Source organism: Vanacampus margaritifer, chromosome 4 (genome assembly GCF_051991255.1).
Source record: "Vanacampus margaritifer isolate UIUO_Vmar chromosome 4, RoL_Vmar_1.0, whole genome shotgun sequence".
Lineage (NCBI taxonomy): Eukaryota > Metazoa > Chordata > Actinopteri > Syngnathiformes > Syngnathidae > Vanacampus > Vanacampus margaritifer.
Window position 1 is genome coordinate 25,511,429 of NC_135435.1, and position 20,815 is coordinate 25,532,243.

The 20,815-nt window shown below is 40.7% G+C and overlaps 2 protein-coding genes across 4 annotated transcripts; one reads left to right on the top strand and one right to left on the bottom strand.

Annotated features, from left to right (window-relative positions):
* The first annotated feature begins 351 nt into the window (after nt 1-351).
* Nucleotides 352-13,390, top strand: ulk3 (unc-51 like kinase 3). 3 transcript variants are annotated; one of them, XR_013293842.1, is made up of 18 exons: nt 352-474; nt 1,198-1,323; nt 1,406-1,546; nt 1,859-1,979; nt 2,061-2,156; nt 2,454-2,597; nt 3,087-3,169; nt 3,605-3,760; nt 3,831-3,936; nt 4,020-4,060; nt 4,130-4,250; nt 4,893-4,957; nt 5,439-5,517; nt 7,232-7,272; nt 8,606-8,653; nt 9,209-9,272; nt 10,129-10,338; nt 12,997-13,390. XR_013293842.1 is itself a non-coding variant. In XM_077563622.1 (17 exons), exons 2-17 carry the CDS (start codon nt 1,219-1,221, stop codon nt 10,143-10,145), a joined length of 1,428 nt encoding a protein of 475 aa, XP_077419748.1. In that variant the 5' UTR covers nt 352-474; nt 1,198-1,218; the 3' UTR covers nt 10,146-12,815. The 3 variants fall into 3 exon arrangements, 2 of the variants coding, with proteins under 2 accessions (XP_077419748.1, XP_077419749.1); XM_077563622.1 differs by lacking the exon at nt 12,997-13,390 and having other exon boundaries at nt 10,129-12,815; XM_077563623.1 differs by lacking the exon at nt 12,997-13,390 and having other exon boundaries at nt 4,130-4,232; nt 10,129-12,815.
* Nucleotides 13,391-17,165: 3,775 nt separating this feature from the next.
* LOC144050538 (growth arrest-specific protein 1) lies at nt 17,166-20,722 on the bottom strand. The gene is made up of 2 exons (XM_077563882.1): nt 18,870-20,722; nt 17,166-18,789 (listed from the first exon to the last, which is right to left on the bottom strand). The coding sequence occupies exon 1, from the start codon at nt 20,368-20,370 to the stop codon at nt 19,612-19,614; it is 759 nt and encodes a 252-aa protein (XP_077420008.1). The 5' UTR covers nt 20,371-20,722; the 3' UTR covers nt 17,166-18,789; nt 18,870-19,611.
* Nucleotides 20,723-20,815: the final 93 nt, after the last annotated feature.

Below are 20,815 nucleotides of genomic sequence, written 5' to 3' on the forward strand. Positions count from 1 at the left end.
AACAATAAAACAATAAAATAATAATAAAAAACGAATCAATTGAACAATAATATTAATAATAAATTATTTTTTAAATCATTATTATTATTATTATTATTATTATTATTATTATTATTATTATTATTATTATTATTATTATTATTATTTTAGACTGCCAATATCAAAATAGCTACTAGATATTTTAGCCAGAAGACCTATCTAAATTTATATATTGTTATTTTTTGTGATACTCTGCATATTTGTTATTCTTTCAGCATTTGTATTTTTTTAAATTGTTCAATGAAAACTATGAGCAGGTGCGATGCAGTACTAGATCCAACTGATAGTAGGCAGTGTGACAGATTCTATTAGGTTCCAAGTCACGTGACCACTGCAACCAAAGTGCGGCGTTTGTGCGCCGCCGCCAAACTGACAGCGATGTAAACAATCACCTTTCCACCCACTTCTGCCTGTCATGGATTAACTACCGTAAAGGTACGCGATCGACTGACACGCGGTTTTAATTAAAACGTAACAATTCGAGTGACGGGCGGTTGACTACTAACTGTCATGTTACAGTCCTTGATTGTTGCCGCTAGCTAGAACTTCACGTTCGTAGCCTAACAATGTACATTTAAGTCAAACAGTTTGTTTTCATCGTCTTCTTTCCTCCTTGCTAAGGCAAAATACACTCGTTTTTAATAGTTAGGTCAGCCCAAACCTAGCTGAAGAACTAATCAGTTTACTTCCTGTTGATCGGGTTTGTCCTTCTGACCGTTAGTAATCAATAAAATCAATGTAACAGATAAGAATATACCGTGAAGCTACGTGAGATGGAAATATGTAATAATTGCTTTAATGTGAACGGATGTTATTGTTTAGAGTCGTATGATGACCACAAACAGTTGTTAATGTAATTGTTGTATTATAACTGTGAGGGCTGTGATGTTAATCAATGCCATCTAATTTTAGTTCACTTATTAATACGATGGTTGGATGGATATTTTCAGCGGATTCCGTAATTTAAAGCACGTCCCCGCTGACGTACGCCGGTTACACAGCGTGGTAGTGTACTGAGAAAGTCAGAATGAATCTGAAAGAAAGAATTTGTTTTGAATGTTATTACCATTTGCTTTTTTTCTACAATATTGGATTATTGTGAGAAGCAATCAGAAATTTTATTGTAAGACCTAGCTCTATATTGTTGTTACATTGCAGTCAAGACCTGCTGGCTTCAGGATGGCTTCATCCTCTGGCTTCGGCCCTCCAAAACTGAATGACTTCATCCTGACAGAGCGGCTGGGTAGCGGTACATATGCCACAGTCTACAAGGCCTACAGAAAGGTGAGCCATTGCTGCCATTGCATCCTTTTGCTCTCTTATGGCTCATCTGTGGCACAAAACATGTTCGTCGTGTACCGTGTAGCAAGATAGTCGAGAAGCGGTAGCTGTGAAGGTGGTCGCCAAGAAGACTCTGAACAAGGCGTCCACAGAGAACCTGCTCACGGAGATCGAGATCCTCAAGACCGTGCGTCACCCTCATATTGTCCATCTGAAAGACTTTGTGGTGAGCTTGCTTGATTATCATCTATTCATTCACCCATTTTCTGCAGTACATGTTCTCATTAGGGTTTGTGGGTGAAATTGAGCCTAATATGGGCACATGCATTTATATAGATTACTATTTAAAAATTCAGATAATGATAATTTGACTGTATCCTACAAAAAAAACTGTAAATCTCCATTTAGTGCTCTTAAATAGTACAAAAAGATTAGACACAAGTGTGTGCCACCAGTTATAGAAAATTCTAATCAAATAACAGAAACAAAAAGTTGAATGTCTTCTCTAAGCGCAATAATGTTGTTGTGTTATCGTCAGTGGGATTCTGAGAACATTTATCTGATTCTGGAATGGTGTTCCGGTGGAGATCTATCCCGTTTCATCCGCAGTCGTCGGATCTTGCCAGAGGGAATTGCCCGACGTTTTCTGCAGCAAATAGGTGACTCATCTTAGGGCTTTTGGTTTAATTTTGAACGGCCTTTTGAACAATACATATACCGTTTGTTGCTTACACCCACAGCCTGTGCTCTCAAATTTCTACACGACCGAAATATCTCCCACTTGGACTTGAAACCACAGAACATTTTGCTGTCTGGTTCAGTTCTCAAATTAGCAGGTAAGAAAAAAAAAACGGGTTTGAACAGAGTTCATCCTATATTTTCATTTTTATAGTCTGGTAGTCATATCAAATTGCAACCATATAAAACAACAAGCTTGTTCATGAGTCATTAGTCAACAAGAGACATACAGTATCTTTGTCATTCATATTTCAAGTTCATCAAATTGAAAAAAAAAAGTTTTTTTAAATGAGCAACAATATTTATTATATTTGTTGTAAATACTGCATTTATTACTCTTCGTGTCAAATCCTGCTTCTAACTGTATTGGATGCTACATTTTGATTCAATGTCAGACTTTGGCTTCGCCCAGTATATGTCACCATGGGACGAAAAGAGTGTGCTGAGAGGCTCACCTTTGTATATGGCTCCCGAGATGGTGTGTCGGCGCCAGTATGACTCCAGAGTGGATCTCTGGTCCGTGGGAGTCATTCTTTATGGTGAGTGTTGGGTTCATTCGAGGAAAAGGAGATCATTTGAAACTGATAGTTAAAGGGGTAGTTTGCAGTTTTCAAAATGCTAGCAAGTTTTGAATGTAGCCTCACACCCTCAGCGTCCCTGACCAAAGCCATGCCCTTCATTAATGTGACCATGCTCAGAACATGCGCTTTACGAACATGCACGGTAAACAACCTGATCTGAACTGTGGCTGCTACATTTCTAGCATGACTTATTTATGTTGGAGGGTTGCAAAACACAAAATGTTACTGCTACATAGGAAAAAAAAATATTTAAAAATATCACAAATTAAGTGAAAATGAAGTACAAAATTAAAATTATATAAAATAATTGAATACACAGGGAATGGTAAAATACAAAATGCAAACAAGAAATACATAATAAATGTAATTAAGTAAATAAAATTAGGTAAACTTTCAAAATGCAGATGATCTGTGTTATCGACTCGTATGTTGTTTGTGTGAATATAGAGGCACTGTTTGGACGGGCCCCTTTTGCATCGAGGTCATATTCAGAATTAGAAGAGAAGATTCGAAGTGACCAGCCCATTGAGGTAAGTTTCAAATACAATAATAATTGCATTTTATCCATCTATGGTAATTGTTTATTTTAAATCCACTAGGTGGCCCACTTTACTTGCTAAAGGGCACTTTGTGGCTTGTTCCACTCATCATCTTCCTTTTCTTCTTCTTTCCCTTTCCCTTGGGCTTTAGCCTATTCTCAGATCATCATATTTTATTTGCATTTCTGCTCTAATTTAAGATATCTGCAAGTCTTCCCTCACAACATCCATAAAATTCCTCTTTCGTACTGATGGCTCGATTTTCAGCATCCCTCTTCCTTGTTGCCTTGTTCCACTCAGTATAATATGTTTATTGATGCAAAGTAGTCTTGGCGTTTTTTGGCAGCAATCTTTTGACCTTTAAAATGGCTGTGTCCCCATTGCGGATTGCCAGCAACTTAATAAGGTCGCGTTGTTGTGCATCAGCTCCCACCCGGGGCCAGGGTCTCCAAGCACTGCCGGGACCTCCTCCTGCGTCTCCTAGAGAGGAATCCGAATGCCCGCATCACCTTCGCCGAGTTCTTCACGCACCCCTTCGTGGACATGGAGCACATGCCAAGTGCCGAGAGCTTGGGGAAGGCGGTAAGAGATTAAAGAAGCGTCTGTGTCATGTCTTTGGCGAAATCACTACCTGTTTTCTGCCTCCCTTCAGAAAGAACTGGTCCAACAGGCCGTCCAGAAGGACCAGGATGGCGAGAGGTCTGTTGCGCTCTCTCTGTACTGCAGTGCCCTGGAGCACTTTGTCCCTGCTATTTACTGTAAGAGCATATCCACATTTCAACCTAAACACCATGTTAAACATACTAAATGTAAGAAAAAAAACTTATATTTCCTCCTCCAGATGAGAGTGACCGGCAGCGAAAAGATGTCCTCAGACAAAAAGTAGGCCCACCCCGGTTCCATACCACACATACAGCATCATGTAACTTGTGCCTGCGCATGTCCCCGCAGGTCTGTCAGTATGCATCCCGAGCGGAAGAGCTGAAAGCCCTGGTAGCCTCGGACAACAAGCTTATATTCGAGCAGGCGCGCACCTCCAGGGACATCCTCCGAGGTACAAAACGTGGCAGAGGCAAGTCAAAAGTGCATATGTAGGACATGCATTCTCGTCCTCAAATAGTTGTGAATCGGCAGCATGGTAGAGTAAGTCTGAATGGTTGTTTGTCTGTTCATTTTAAATACGTTCTGGTGCTCCTGTTGTCCAAAGTCAGCTGTTATAGGCTCTAGGTCACCCGCAACCTTAACTCATTTGCTCCCAAAAACGTACATACTGGTATACGTTTCATTGCTAAAGCGTGGCTTTGATGCAGCCTCTGAAAGGAAGAGAATGCTTGAAGCAATGGTAGTTATTACAGAAATGTCCAGCAGGTGGCAGCAGAGTATAAGAGATCAACCATGGCCATGTTGCAAAAAACTCTTTCCCCCACTATTTGTAAATAATGATGAATCTTAGCTATACTCTAATGCTAATTGCTGCAAAACGGAAACTAATATAATTTTTCCTGATGAAAGAAGAGACTCTAATCTTTCTTCTGTTAGGTGCCATGTTTTTCTAGCATTAGAGCACAATATTCAGTGGGCCTTGCAAAATCAGTCAAAATGCAGTAAAACAGCCGGGAGCAAAGGGGGTTGCGTCAGTGAAAACGGCTGTGAGTGAATGAGTTAATGAGGAAAAGCACTCGTTCTTAAAACCTTTCTCTGTTTCACCTTGTAGAAATGTCTCGTGAGCAACCACGCTTGCTGGCAGCACTGGAGATGGCCTCGGACGCCATCGCGAAGGTCAGAAAGGTGTCATACAAAAATAAAAAGGCTGTGGTTGTTTTAGGAGCATGTCATCACTTTTATTTTGATTTACGTGCTTTGTTGACATTGTTTGTCATTAATATTTTTGTCCACCATGTCTGCACGCACTTTTGTATGTTCAACAAAATAACAAAAATAAATAAATATTGGTAAAATTGTGCATTGATTAAAATGAGAAAATATCAGAAAAGAAAAAATTATTTTAACTAAATGATAAAATATGTTACTATAATTATTCAATATTATTTTCATAATTTAATTAATGGACAATCTAATGACTTATTCCACATTTTTATTAATTAATCCCCCTTTTAATTGATTTAATTTTGCTAGGAACAACACTGTTATATGGAACTAAACACCCCTATATTTAAGTAGTCTAAGTAACCCTAAAAAGTATTAAATAAATCAGCACACTCTGTAGATAATCACATGTTGTCTGATGTTTGTGCTGTAGGAGCAAAGTGGAGTGGACGATAATGAGGCCTTGGATGACTACCAGAATTGCTTAGGAGAACTCCTGTTGGCGCTCGCAGGTACAAGCAACTCATTATACGAATAATTTGAGTCACACCCAAAAAATTTCCTTGAAAAATTTCCACTAATTATGCACTATTTTCAATATGCGAACAGTCTTGGTATGGGCAAGCACAAGGATCTTGAGCTTCTTTTCACACTGCGTAACCACTTTTGGCTCTGATAACGTTTTGTCATAAGTATGCTTAAGTTTGCTCACAATTAGCCTTCAAAATGGGTCCTGGGAGCTACTCTTGGCTGAAAATGCGCAAAACACATAATACTCATTATCTTCTCCGTGCAGAAAAGTGTTGTGTATGTAGATGGAAGCATGGTGATAGAGCGAGTAGGCAAAGCTGTCAGGCAACACAGAAGGCCATTCACTAACTGCGTCCCTGCATCAGGCAATGAGCTCATGTGCCCTCATTGGAGAGAGATTCCTCTAGTGAGGCGTTTTGGAGCCGAGATGATGGGACCCAGAGTCTGCCAGGGCCCCTGCGTGTGCTACGGGAGCCCCGCCATCTGCTTCCCATTTAGGCCTCGCTGCAAACACACAAGACGCTTTATCTTCCGCTGATGAGAGCTTGAAGCGGCCAGCCAGCCAGCACTCAGTCTTCCCAATCAAGATGCTTTGAAAGGAGGACTAACCACATGCGAACACACCACTGATTTCCACTTTTAAACCATGATAGATGTTCAAAATATGAACCCGCCCGATCTGTGACTCATGCATTTGCGAATTTCTTGAGAAATCCAATCAATTAAAAAGTCAATTTTGTATAATACATGCTTTGTAATTTTTAATGGCCTCAAAGGGGAAGTCAATCCAACAATTTCCTTTACAATAATAGTTTCTATGCAGCGTCACTAATCGAAACAGTATTCTGATTCATATTGCGTTTGTGGAATATGAATTAAGCAGAAAAATCCGTCTCAGGGGGCGACCATTTTGCCACTTGCTGACGATTAAATATGACATCACAGTTGCTCAGGGCTCAGGTAACAACCAATCACGGCTCACCTGTTTTCTGAAGATGATTGGTTGTTACCTGAGCTGCTGTGATGTCATTTTTTGTCATCAGCATGTAGCAAAATGGCCGCCCCCTGAGATGGAGAAAAATGGGTGGATTTTAACTCATATTCCGCAAACGCAATATTCTGTGTTTAGGCCAGTGGGGGCCCATACAATGGATACTTGCTTCTGTTTGGAGCTCATTTGGGCAAATTCCATAAGAGTTTGGCTCCAAAATGGCACTCTAAAATGGTTGGCTTGCTGTGTAATTACAGGAATGTGTTGATTTGTGTAAATCAGGATTTAACTTAACTTTTTATATATATATATATATATATAACTTTCCAGGTAATGCTACTCTTATGTGGGGGTCGTGTTGGTGGACCCCTAAAAAATATACACCAGTGTTAAAGTGCTTGCAAAATTGTTTTCGTTTTCAGGCATCTTGAAACCCTCAATAATTAATAGCTATAATTATATCATTTTAAAATGATAATATCACCCTCATAGTGTAGACCTCTGCCAAGTCCGAGATAGTAGCAAAAGGATTGTGGGAAAAAGTTTTCAGTTATTGTTCTTAGAGGCTACTTCCTCATTTGCTATGGATGACGAAAAGATGGGTGTTACCATTATAATTCAGGCATATCGGGTGGTGAGGTGGACTGTTCCATTAGTAGTGTACAACAATGCGCTCATTATTTTCTCTCTTTTGTCTGTTGTAGCTGAGCCGCAGGGCCGCCGACGAGAGCTGCTCCACAGTGAGGTGAGTCTCGCCATCATGGCAGCAACCAATCACATGACGTTCACACATAACCTGCCAGCCATAACCCCTCCCCCAAAAAAACAACTTGTACTATTGTGGTTTTTTTTTTTTACCCCTGCTCTCAGAATATGCATTTTCCTGTCTGAGATTTCTTACCATGATTTAAACAGACAGTAGAAACATGTGCAAAAACGTCCCTAGAAAAAACTAACAAACTCAAATGTTTATATATTTATATATAACTTAAAACTTAAATGTACATAACCACAAACATTTTAAACAACAATAACCCAACGCCAGCAAAAGAGATCCGGGTAGTTCCCATCTATTGTTGACTGGTATCCTAATTGTGATGTATCCCCTGTAAACTGATTTAATGTCATGACGGTAAGTCAAGCATTGAGAACGTGCAAGCCATGTAAAGTTCCTCCCTGTTTATTGCACACGCTGATTAAAGGCTTGTGGTTCGAGGGCAAAATACCCCCCCCAAAAAAACTGCGGTCAAAATGCTAATTTGCTGCGCCAAATCGCTACGTTTCAAGTTAAAGTATGGAAACTAACCACGGAGGTCTCCTCATTGTGTAGCAATGTACAAGCAAAGCTCTGTGTTGCTTTTTCCTCATCTGTGGCCCCCGAGCCTAGAAGCACACGTGTGTCCCTTCTGAAATGTTTTCTCAATTTCCCAACTCTAGCAAATTTGGCACTGCACTTCCGTGAGCTTGGAGGTCTCACCGGAGAGTTAAAAAAAATAATAACGCACATTCCACACTGCTGCAGCAGAGACTCAGACATCCTGTCTTGTGCTGCCGAGTACAGGTCAGAAAAACACTGTACGCTACCCATAATGCAACTGAATGCCAGTTTTCATTATGTCCACCACATATGTTCCCGCCTCTTTCATATCCTGCCGGGGGTTACGTTGTGTCTATGGTGCATTGTGCTACTTAGGATGGATTTATTGTCCGAAAATGTTGCATGGGGCCTTTAACTCTTTGACTGCCAGACGTTTTCAGAAAAGGGATGCCGTGGGTGCCAGCCGATTTAAGCATTTTTGACTGATCTTTCAAGGTCCACAGAAAATGATGTGTTTGGACTATGGAAACACACATACTACCAAATGAAAGATTGGACTCTCATCTTTCATCAGAAAAAAAAGTTTGTTTCTACCTTATTCCGTTTTTCAGTAATCAACAATAGAAAATGGTTAGTTTCACCTCTGTTTTGAAAAAAAAAAAAAAAAAACGTCTTAACGTCTTTGGCACTCCTCCATAGGATTTTACTAAACGTTATTTAACGTTTTTGGCATTGACCACCTGTCTTTGTCTTTTCCCAGATAAAAAGCCTCATGAGCAGAGCAGAATACCTCAAGAAGAACATCAAGGTGAGGGTGATTTGCGCTCAGGTAGCGGTCGTCCAGAAATCCGCATTATATGTAATTTTTTGGGGCACGGCGTGCTAATGGTTAGCATGTCTGCCTCACAGCTGAGAGCTTTTTGGGTTTGAATCTCTGCTTATCTGCAGAACTGTGCGAATGAAAAATAGTTTTTGTCCTAAAACAAAGACATAACTTTATGTAGAAGCTGTTAATTACATATTTTTTAGTTTGAGAATCTCTTATGTACAGTATTTGGAGAATTTAAAGCTACTGAACGTAGAATATTCCATTTCAAATCGCTACTGCCACCTGTTGTTGAAAAATGAAACTGCACATACCCTTCTTCACAGACAATGCGCATATGACGTCAAAGTTGTTAATCTACTAAAAAATTAATTTAATGTGAACCGAATGGTGACCTTAAAACAAATGTAGGTTGCCAAATGGGGATTTTTGGCATACTGTTCACTACCACTAGCCAGAGAATTTATTTCTAAGTAATTTAGATTAATGCCTACTAATAACTTTGAATGATACATGTCAGACATTTATTTGTTCCAGATGCAGGAAACTCAGAGGGACGCCTCGCTGGATCGGGAGCCCCTATCAGACTCCGTCAGAAGCTGTGAGCATTGTTGAAAAACAACATTTTTCCAGCTCTTATTGTGCGTGATATAAGCTGATGTAATGGGTTGTGTCTTTCTTTCCCAATACTATGTGTAAATCTAATGGAAATGACTCAAATGCGTCATTCTCAGTCTCAACATTACATTTATCTCTATTAATTCAAATCTAAATAAGCTAAACTAAACTACAGTATGCGAAAAATGTGCTATTAGCGATACACTTGATCCACATCATAACCTACATACTTGTCCTTCCTATGCTTTTCTCCAAGATGGACAGAGGATTCTTAAAGCCTGGACAATATCCTGTGCTTAGTGAGAAATTCCTGCGGAATTATAGATTTTTTTTCCCCCCCCGGGTTCACTGGAGAGGCGGCTCGAATTTCCCAAAGTACATGGCTTCTGCTTATTCCCGCTGAAGTTATTTTAATAAAAAACACACTGTGGCTGCTAGCCACATGCTGGAATGGGGCCAACGGCAGCCACTGCATGTCGGCAAATGGCAACGTCTCGCTAGGAGAATATGGACACATAGCACATACACTGTAAAGCATAAAAGTATTGAGATATGTGCTGACTCAACCTAAAGGGAGTGAAAATGGAATCAAATATGGAGCTCACACTTTTCTGTTCTAGTTTGTCCCAAAGGTGTGGGATTGTTGAATAATTAAGTTTGCCCCACCAAACTCATCTAACATGCCCTTATGAACCTTGCTTTATGGAAAGGGGCCTTAGCCAAACTGTTGGATGCTTAAAATAGTCTGAATTGTCCAAGTAGAATGACAAATAATTAATCTAAGGAGTTTATACTCCCGACTCTATCAAAACGAATTACTTTTTTTTTTTTCTCCCCAGCGTGCTGTGTGCAGTAAACCCAAGGGTCACAGCGGGAAACCAGCCGGTTTGGACCTTGGACAATTATACCGAGTCAAAGACACCCCCCCAATGAATCTCTGTGCTCCATGCCAAATCAAACCTGGATCCCCACCTCACCTTCCGCACTTCTGGGCTTGGCCTTGCCAGATGCGCTCAATGTTTTGGTTGCTGCTGTCGGTGAGCGAGCAGGTAGAGAGAGCAGCACTTGTCAAGCTGGTTAAAGACTGCAGCACTTGTTTTTGAGTTTACACACTGTGGGCCTTCTGGAAAAATAACTGTTTACAACTTTTTGCTTTTAAGGCTGGATTTACATGGCATGGTTCAAGTGATGCAATTTTTTTTGCAGTAGTAGTAGTAGTGGCACAGTTTCGATTTGCACCATTGCGGTGTAAAACATAAACGCATAGAATCGGATTTCTTTCAGATCAGAATCAGGCCTGTTTCAAATATAGATTAGACGGGGGTCAGGTATCAACCCATGCGAGTGCTTTATCACGTCAATGTCAGATTGACATCTTTAAAATGACCCCGCTTCTGCCCAAGCAACATAAATAAACACATTACAAGACATTCACTGCAAATTTAAACGAAGCTGAAAACATAGACACTTAACTATGGTCTAAATATGTTATATTAGAGCGGTATCCAGCATTAAACGAACAAAATGGTAGCTGACTGCGTCTGCGCCTACGGAAATCATGTAAATAGACAAATCTGAAACAGGTATTAAATTGTAATTGAACACTTGAACCTGCAGTGTTAATCCCACCCGGTTATCAAGACGTCCACTCTGCTAACATTAAGCATGATCATAATATAACTGGGAGCTCATGTGCTCCATCCAGCACCAAATGCGATGCCTGGAACATAAAGAATTTCTACACACTGCTGACGGCATGTTTTGATCACCGTAGTCAACAAGCCAAAGGGATTTAGTGAAAAGTATTTGTAGAAAACTGTGAAAATGTGTGCCGGTGGGACTGGTGTACACTGTACTGTAGGTAATGTAGCCTCTGCTAAGATGTAAATACAGTGGAACAACTAAGGTCAAACACAACCCTTTCCATGATGCTCGACTCTGTCTTTTTTTCCCAAATTTGATTTTTTTTTTCCCCATTAGAAAATAATGAAAAAATAATTCATTCATTCCAGGGTAAAACTACAAGTAATGCATGGCTCTTAACCCTCCTATTGTGGCTCAAATTAATCCGTAAATAATATTTTAGTAGACATAATATTTAAGTATTTGGGATAAAATATTTTCTCCTGGCTTTATTGTTGATATTTTCTTTTTATTTTTCTCCATATAAATATTATTTATTAAATCTGCAGCCAGTCACTTTGTCTTGTGCAACAACCAATAATAGGAGGATTAACAATGATAACGCTTTGCAACTGAAATATAATTTAACCACTATATAGGCCAACTTGAACTCTTTTTAAAAATTGGTTGCATCTCATAAACTCGAAATGCAGTTTGCGGCGTACAGTCCATTCTTCACTTTATCCAGTTGGATCAAGCTGCATGTTCTGTGTTTATGTGCTATCACGTAATCATGTTTTTTCCTCTCTTTGCCCTCACTGGCAGTCTTTTGTGATGGCATCCTGAAAAAGCTAAACAATTTTGGATCCCCACAGAGCTGAAATCGCACAATGTGACATCAAGCAAGTATTTTGCGACTGTAGAAGCGTAATTTCCTGGTACAATTGTGAAAAATCTTTTTTTTTTTTTATGTGATGTCAAATTTGTAAGCATTCTGGAAAATACGGAAGAGGATTAGGGCCATTGAAGAGAAAAAAAAGGTTGGCATGATTCTGTCTTTATTCTCAAAAATTTGACTTGAGAATTCTGACTTTAATCACAGAATTCTGACTTTAAAGTGAGTATTTTGACTTTTATCTCAGAATTCTAACTTAAGTGAGAATTCTCAATTTATTCTCAGAATTTCTGATTTCCCCCCACAATTCATAGCTCTACGTCACAAAGTCAGAATTTTCACTTTAAAGTCAGAATTCTGTGATTAAAGTCAGAATTCTTACACTAAAGTCAGAATTCTGTGATTGAAGTTAGAATTATGCCAACCCTTTTTTTCTCTTTTCACTGGACCTAATATAGTAGTTTTGCTTTGGAGGTGAGTCTCTTCACATAAACGCTTCTGAGCAGCCAGGAAATATGAATAACAGGAAGAAAAAAAAAAATCTAAGAAAGTGTTTTGGATCTTTTCCGGAAACCGTTAGTCTAATTCCGAATTGCACTTAAATTGACTTTCGTAGCTCCACTGTAGTTCACACTCCCCCTCCTCCCCCTTCGCACGCCTCCACTGTGCCTTGACCGCAGGCTCGCCATGTCCTCTTCACTGATGGACGCCATTCCCACCGCCATGAAAGAAGAGCTGGCGAGGTGCGGCCCGGGCCCTGTTTACTCTTCAGCTGCAGGTTTGGCCAGCGACCCGGCCAGTGTGTGTGTGTGTGAGCGCGCGGTGGTGTGACGCCGACACACACACTGGACGCACTGGGCCTAAACGAGAGACTTGAGGCTGATAATCCTCACCGTTGGAGGTCTGAGCACGCTGTTTTGATTTCAAACACATGCTGTAATATTCCAAAAGAGTTTAATTATGAGGGAAAAGATTAAAGTATAAATATGTACGTTGGCAGCACCTGCACACGGCTCTGTTGTTTAATTCTGTGTTTTGAATGTTTATGCAGCTGTCATTTTAATAATTACCATGTATTTATTAAAGGAGAAGAAGCCGGGTGGGAAATAAAATGGCTGTTTGAAGCTGCCGCCTTCTGGAGACGTTTTGTCAATAGCACGCTGCCAAGCTAATGCTTGTCTTTGTCCAGAAGTTGTGAAAAGAGAGCCGGGAGGCGGGGGCCTCGGCTGCCGAGTCGTCGTCATCAGGAACAGCTGGATCACGTCCACCAAAGGGGGAGGAGAGAGACAGACAGGCTTGGCGAGGGAGAGTAAGGACATTTTATAATTATATGATTCATATGCGAGACTGGGGAACAAACAGAGACGCTGAAAGTGAACATTTGACATGAGAACCACACTTAGAAAAGCAAAGGGTTGTGTTTATTTCTTTGTTTGTTTGGCCCGCTGCACTTCCCTGTTGCCTGCCTAACAGTTTTATAGGAGTTGACACCTTTGCACTGCGATAACCTCAAGTGGTCATAAAAGCTTCTCTAAACATGGTGACTGTTCTGCGCCAATTAAAAAAAATGTCAGGGAAATGTACCCATATGTTTGGATTACAACTTCTTACTGTAAATTCTCTGTTCCATATAGAAAATAATGTAAAAAAATGATGTAAAAAATAAATATATAAACTAAGGTTGTCAGGCGATAATTTTTTTTTATCATAATTAATTGCATTACTTCAGTAGTTAACTCACATTTAATTGCAAATTTTCTATCTGCTCTAAATGTACAATAAAATATGTAAAAGTTTTCATACTATTGCTAAAAAAAAAAGTGGGAAAAAACGTTAAACTAATAGAAATATGGCTGCAGCTTAATCATTGATGCAATAATTTCATAATAATTCATTAAAGTGAGTTAAAATTAAAAAGTTGTAAAAAATGTAGGGTAATGTAAAAAAATGGGTGTAATATTGATTTGTTGTGGTGTTATTAAATTTATTACTGCTAAATGTTGACATGGGCGTGCGTGTCTGCTGCGTTGCGACTGAACTGAAATTCTCCCAGTACAGGCTTTCCAAATAAGGGGCGGTCATTAATCGCACGTTAAAGTTTGTGTTGGTAAAAGGACTTTAAATAACTCAAAATGAATGCACTAATTTTGACACCCCAAAGAAACATAAACATCAAAATGAATGCACTAATTTTGACATCCCTAATATTAACATGTAAAATAATTCTAATAAAATTCTTACTTGTCAAAAGTGCCAAAGAAAAATCTTTTTAAAACAACCTCAAAATACCTTTAACACTTGCAGTAAGCTTTACACTTACTTTTGAGAGAACTTTTTAAGAAATTAGCCCGTTTTGAGGGGGCCGTCCTGTCACACCCCCCACAACTGCAGAGTATGACTTTCGTTGCTATGACAGCTAGGGGTGTTGCAGGCCGGCCCTCCTAAGACTCAACTAATTCCATACATAGTAATTAAAAAGAAGTTTGCTAATCTGTCTCCTATACATAATATTTTAACACTTATAACTGGTATACAACTATAAAAAGATAACTACTCTAAAATAAATGCTAAATAGAGTAAAACCACTCGCCTATTTTCAAATGATATGTTTTTGTTCAAAATGGGCACTCAATTTCCTCCACCTCGCAAAATGTAAAAAATGCGACATTGTTTTTCAGGAATACCACAATAGAATATCAATTTACTAGTCACACCAAGTTCAATTTAAACCAAAAAAAAAACTATAGTCCTTGTTATGGTTGGATCATTGTCAAGACAAACTTGGTCGAGCAGTCTTTTGAGACTACAAGCGTCCCACTGGAACTCTTTGTTCCCAGCTGGACATGCGGAATTACAAACACATGCAAGAGAACTCTTGAAGTGTTTAAAAGATGCCCGGGAGTGACATTATTGTGTGAAATGAAATCAAGTCATAACAGTCAGTAACATGAAGTTCTATCTCTTAATCTAAGAAATGACGTGTGATTCTGGAGAAAAAAAAAAACGTCAACGAACTAGTCGCTTGGGAGTCATGAAAGCAAGTGTTTTGACATCCATCGAGACTTTGTCCTCATCTTAATGGTGTTCAGCAGGCACACTGGGAAGAAATGACTCCCAGACTGAAATTGAGAGTCCTGCAGCAACAGGTTGGGCCATCTGCTTCTTTGTGGGAGTCCCGCCAGCTGATTTACGTTACTCTGAAAAGTGCATTGTGACTCCCATCTTTTAAGTTGTTTAGATTTTAGACATGACGTGTTGGAGGTGATCAATCCAGCCAAACTCCCAAGCCTAGATAAATAGGGAGGGTTCGAATCAGAAAGGGCATTTTCAACGTTTAGTGTATTATCAGTCATAGACGCAAATGGACACAGCAACGCTGTTGTTTTGTTTCTGTTAAACCGTTGAAAACACAAAATGGAGGACCAAAGTGGCGAAGGTAGCATTTGTTTTTGTAACGCTTTAGCTTTTGTAACGCTATTGGTGGGCAAGCCTCATTGCGAATAGTGAAAATTTGAAAGTAATGGACATTTTACCATTTCAAACTCATCTTACAACATTACACTTAAAAAAAAAAAAACGGCTAAAGAATTATTATATTTTGAAGGGGTTGGGAAACTCCTGTATTTAACGCATGAACTCTCTTATACACACTGCAGAAACTAATATACACCCAACTTGGTTTTTGCCAATGTATTTCACCTTGCCAGCCAGTTTATATGTTAAAGCACCAGTATCAAACTCAAGGCCCGGGGGCAACATCCGGCCCGCCACTTCATTTTATGTGGCCCGCGAAAGCAACTGTTTTTACTGGCCTCTGATTTCAAATCAATTTGATGTGTATATATAATATGGGACGAGTATAGATTTGTTTACGATCACAGTTATAACAGCCCTACGAAGGAAACATAACCAAAAAAATATTTTGACATCCTTTTGTTAGAGCATTGCACCTGCTCAGGCATTTTCCCCCATTTAAAGAAAAAAAAAACCTTGTTGAGATATTATAGCATGTTTATCTTTAAATATGTGTTTTAGTTCAAATAAGTTTTGTTTCGTTAAATGTATCCCTTCTTTTGGCAGAAAATTTTGCTTAAACACATTCATCAGTAAAAGTTCATGACTTTTTTTGTGTTTTTGAAATTCAGTATTTGGAGTGCAGACGAGTAATATTGAAATCAAGACTTTATTAGTTTATTTTTATATTTATTTATTAAACAACATTGACGTCTGTTTTCCAAACTTTTCTGTCTTGACACCTGAGGTGGGGGGGGGTCAGACAGTGGGCTTAAGGGGAGGGGGTTTGACTCAACCCAGCCCCCTTGCACTGACACCATAGAGCAGGTCGGTCGTTCACTGCGGCTGGATGGTTATCATGAATGGAACATTGTACCGCTGAGAGACAAGAGCCTCCTAAATCCTGGGAGTCCCTCCCTTTTTGGCCCGGTGAAGAGAGCGCGGGGTCGGGACTGAGGGTTATGGCAGTTTGTGTCGGAGAAATGCTGAATGCAGATAATTTCGAAAATGAGCTGTGGCAAAGCTAACCCCCTTGTTCCCCCCCCCCCCCACCCTTGCGCACGACACTCAACTCGCACATTAGCCCCCGAAGCTGCTCTGCTCGTGTTTGTTTTGATTTTACTCCCAGAAAATGGGGAAAGGGGCGGGGCTGTCGTCTGGGAGGAATTTAAGATGCATGGTGTTGGTCGAAAGTCCTGGACTCAAGACAATCTGGATCAAAAGCAAAAAGGGAGGGGGAGGAGGGGTCTGCTGTATTTCAGCTTCTTTTTTTTTTCAACGTTGCATGGAAATTCAGGAGGTAGAAATGTACTTTTTCCCCCCCAAAAAAATTAATTAATTAATTAATTATTTAATTAAATTAAATTTATATTTAATCAATATGTTACATTTGTTTTTACTGATACCATCCAAAGTTAGTTGAAGCTGCAGCAATTCCAACTACCCTTATTTTAGCTTTGAAAAATCAACCGTATATATTTTGTAAATTAATTTGAATTAAACAAAAATATATTATTATTTACTTTATTTACCAAATATCCTATAAAAGGCAACATATAAAACAAAAATATATATTCAAACAGAGCATTTTTACACTGGAGTACCTTGAATGTGTCAAGCTGACTTTTACAATGTAACAACTTGTTAACACTAAAGGATGGAAATGTTGACGGGAGTTTATTAGATATCTTTGAGTCAACAACTTTGAATGAATTAACACGAGTTTAAAATGTACAGTTTCTATCTAGACTGCAGATGACAAACATTCTACACTGTAGGTTTCTCTGACCCTGACTTAATCCCTTGAACGTAGAAATACATTAAAAATGACATTTTAGCTCACTTTTTAAACATTTTATTCCAAAAACACACCATTCCACACTTGGGGCAGTATCAAGTATTACACTGGCTTTTTTTTCATGTCATATAATTGTATAATTCTGTCAAACATATATATACATTTTTCTTCATATTACGGCTTCATAATTTAACATTTACACACATAAACTTCATGGTGGCACAATTTCAAGTGGCTGCATGATTATTTTTTACATACAATCTGACCATTTTTCAGCATGTTGCGTTTTAAAATGTAAACAGTGTTATAAGAGATGGCTGTGCAGTGTTACAGTATTATCAAAATTCTACTTGAAGCATTCAAAAGTCAAATATCCCCATTGTCACTTCCATCCAATGTTCCTCTTTTTCCATCGGAAGTCACAAATTTAATGAAATTGTTACATTTTGAGCTGTAAAGTTAACATGATTCTGAAATGTGGCTGGTTTTCCTATCACATTTTGTAATATACAAAAAAAATATTTCTTCAATGTTCTGGCATTTCCTCACCTCATAAATTCAACGTTGGTACAACTTTCAAGTTACGTATCCATACATGGCATCTTGGAACAATGGTAGGATACCCGAACATACAGTACATGCGTTAGCACTAACAAAATGGGGTGCCATTTAAAAGCATGAAGTCAGGGGAAGGAAAAGGGTAGGAGGAAAAGCGCTATAACAGAAGTTGGTGTGAGCAGCGGAGGAAGGAGGTCGCGGGGGCAGCTTGGGTGGAGGGGGGGGGGTCTCCTGCACAAAAAGTTGAGTGGAGTGTGGTGCTTCAGTTAATTTAAGCACTTGATCCCGTCCCCAGCAAATATTTGAAGTGTGGTTACCGCGACAAAAGTAGGAGTAAACAGACCAGGACAGTGCCAGTCTCAATGTTTGTCTAAGGTCTTAATAAGGCCGCACTCCCAAGTACCATTGACACCAAGAGCAAACAAGCGGAAGCCGCATGCGTGTTAACGATCCCTGGCCAGTTATTTTAGTCTGGAAAAAGGAGTCTGCGAAGTCACCCTACGGCTAAGGAACCTCAAGGTGATGGTTCTGCCAATCTTCAAGGTCGTCGTCAATCCACTGTGTCCACAATCCGTTGTAATCCACAGCGGTTGTGGTGATCCGCAATAGTTGGAGAAAGGATGTTGATACCCAGCCCCTTTATCCAGGTCCATCTAATGAGCAGCTGGTTGAGGGATTGTCATGTTGTTCCACAAATGCGTCTGGTAGTGTAACAACCAAAGAAATGTGAGTCTCTAGGGAGAAGACACTAGGACATGGAGTCCTGGGTTCTAGATGGCGTTCTAAACCAGAATCCCGTCAACAATTTTAATCTCAGAATTATGTCCCATGTCCTTGGGCTGAAAATGGTTTAGGTCTGTTTTTTTTCCCCCCAGTTCTTCAATATGTCTAGGTTTCTATTTCTATGGTATATGCTGCTGTAGAAGATGGTTGGACCCCCAATGAAGACTCTACTAGAGAGATACAGTTCAAATCAGATTTCTACATCATATCCTGGAGTAGAAGATGGGTGGTCTTTTCCGAATGTAGAAGTCCAAAAGTGTTCGTTCCGGAAGGTTTGTGCAGCATACTGGTGTGGAGGAAGTTTGAGCACCTCTACCTCCAGTGGAGGCACTGCTTAAAAACAAAAGAAATCAAATGAATCAACCACGAAGAAGAAGTGCAAACTGGTGGGCCTTGAAGTTTCTATGTACCTGTATCAGGTACTGGTGTAGAAGATTGTTGCTCCTTCCAATGTAGAAGTCCAAAGTGATAGTTCTTGCGGATTTCTATTTCAGAGGAAGACTGGTCCTTTCAAGATGTTACAGGACTGCAGCAGTGTCAGAGTCCCGTTCCTATGCCATATGATGGTTTAGAAGACATCCTCAACCATGAAGAAGTCCAATTTAGCAGTTCTTGAAGGTTTTTCTGGGTACTAGTCATTTTAAATGAGATGTCACTGACCTGCAAAAGAGTCAAAGTCCTCAAATAGAGAGAAGTCCTCATAGAGGTTTTTGCTGCAAATCCTTGAGTGTCGGGACCCTCCATTGGGGAGGTCATACATCCTGAACCATAAAGAAGTCCAGTTGCCTTCTAGTAAACCTCAGTTTTAAGAAAAATTGCAAATGCTGTAATCCAAAGTGTTGACAGAAAGGCATGAAAACCAGAATCCCACGACCAGGTCAAACCTTCCACCGGTCATCTGCGAAAAAGAACCCCAAAGTGGCAGTTCTTGATGGTGTGTTGAGTACAGTTGAACCTTCAGCATAGAGCCGTGAAGACCATGAAGAAATCCAGTTGTCCTCTAGTCAACCTTGGTTTTAAAGACATCTCAAATAATCCAAAAATGTTGACAGCAAGGGTGAAAACCAGCATCACCTCATCCAGTTGACTCGGCTTCAAGCTTTGCTTCTGCGGGTCCAGGAGCTGATGTGTCAAGGAATAAATCCAACTGTTTTACAACCAAATCAATCCCAAAGGGAGAAACAAGATTGTCCCAAATGCGGACAAGCTCTGGGGAGCCGCAGAGAGGTCGCTATAGACGTCTTCCCTGTCCTGTCTGGCGTCATAGTCCTCGTCCTCGTATGTGTCGTCCACCTCCGGCTGGTCTGAAATAATGCCGTGGTGGTCTCCTATTGAGCAGAGCTTGCTCATGTTCTCCTTGACCACCTCGCAGAAGGGCCTCCCTTCACCGTCGCAAACGCAGCTGTTGAGCAGCGCCCCGTCCGGGATGTACAACATCTGCTGGATGGTGGCCTTGCACTTGGCCGAGCACTTGCGTCCATTGAACAGCTGTCCGCAGTAGGACAGGTAAGCTTCCAGGGAAGCATGGCAGTGTCTGTCCTCCACGCAACGTTGGCGGGCCTCCATGCAGCCGATCCCGCCGCCGCCGTCGTCCAGGTACCGTCGCGGTAGACACGGCTCGATGGCGCGCTTGGCCCCCAGGCACTCGCCATCCTCAGCGCACTCGCAGCTCTCCAGGTCCGGCCCGCTGCGGGTGTGGTTGAGGCGGATCAGCGCGTTGATGCAGTGGCTGGGGCACTGGCGCCTCGTTCCGCGCAGGTTGCCCTCACAGGCGGCCAAGTACTGGCCATAGGCGAGGTCGCACTCGGGTTCGGCGTGGCAGCGCAGGATGGCCTGCCAGCAGATGAGCTGCGCATCCAAGGCCACCAGCACCCACAGGAGCAGTGCCAGCGCGCTGCACCAACATCTCATGCTTGGGGGTTAACTCGAACCCTTCCTCCTGAAGCACATCATCAAACCTCACTGGCTATAAAGTGGACAAAAATACCTCGCAGAGTCCCGGAAAACACGTCATGAAGTCACCACGCGTGGGTGCAAAAGCAGAGTGCTTATGAACTCACGCTCCAGCAAAAGTTCTCCTCTTCCAGCAATTACGTCCGCGGTGCGTTCACGGACCAGCCACGCGCCAAGGCACGATTGTCCATCTAAGGGGGAAAAAAAAAGCTGCAAAAAGTATCCAAACTGTTCCGTTGTGTTCGAGTCTTCTTTGTTCCTCGCACTCTCTGTCTGTGCTGTTATGCTTCGCGCTCCGCCGAGCTTCCCTCACAACACCCCTCCCCCAAGAAAGAAAAGTTTTTTACATGCACCCCCTCCTTCTCTCTTCTCTCTCTCTCTCGCACTCTCTCTCACGCACACA

Coding starts and splice junctions, on each gene's coding strand:
- LOC144050538 (XM_077563882.1), bottom strand. CDS start 20,370: ATGAGATGTTGGTGCAGCGCGCTGGCACTGCTCCTGTGGGTGCTGGTG.
- ulk3 (XM_077563622.1), top strand. CDS start 1,219: ATGGCTTCATCCTCTGGCTTCGGCCCTCCAAAACTGAATGACTTCATC. Junction 3,761..3,830: donor CCGAGAGCTTGGGGAAGGCG/GTAAGAGATTAA, acceptor GCCTCCCTTCAG/AAAGAACTGGTCCAACAGGC. Junction 5,518..7,231: donor ACTCCTGTTGGCGCTCGCAG/GTACAAGCAACT, acceptor TGTCTGTTGTAG/CTGAGCCGCAGGGCCGCCGA.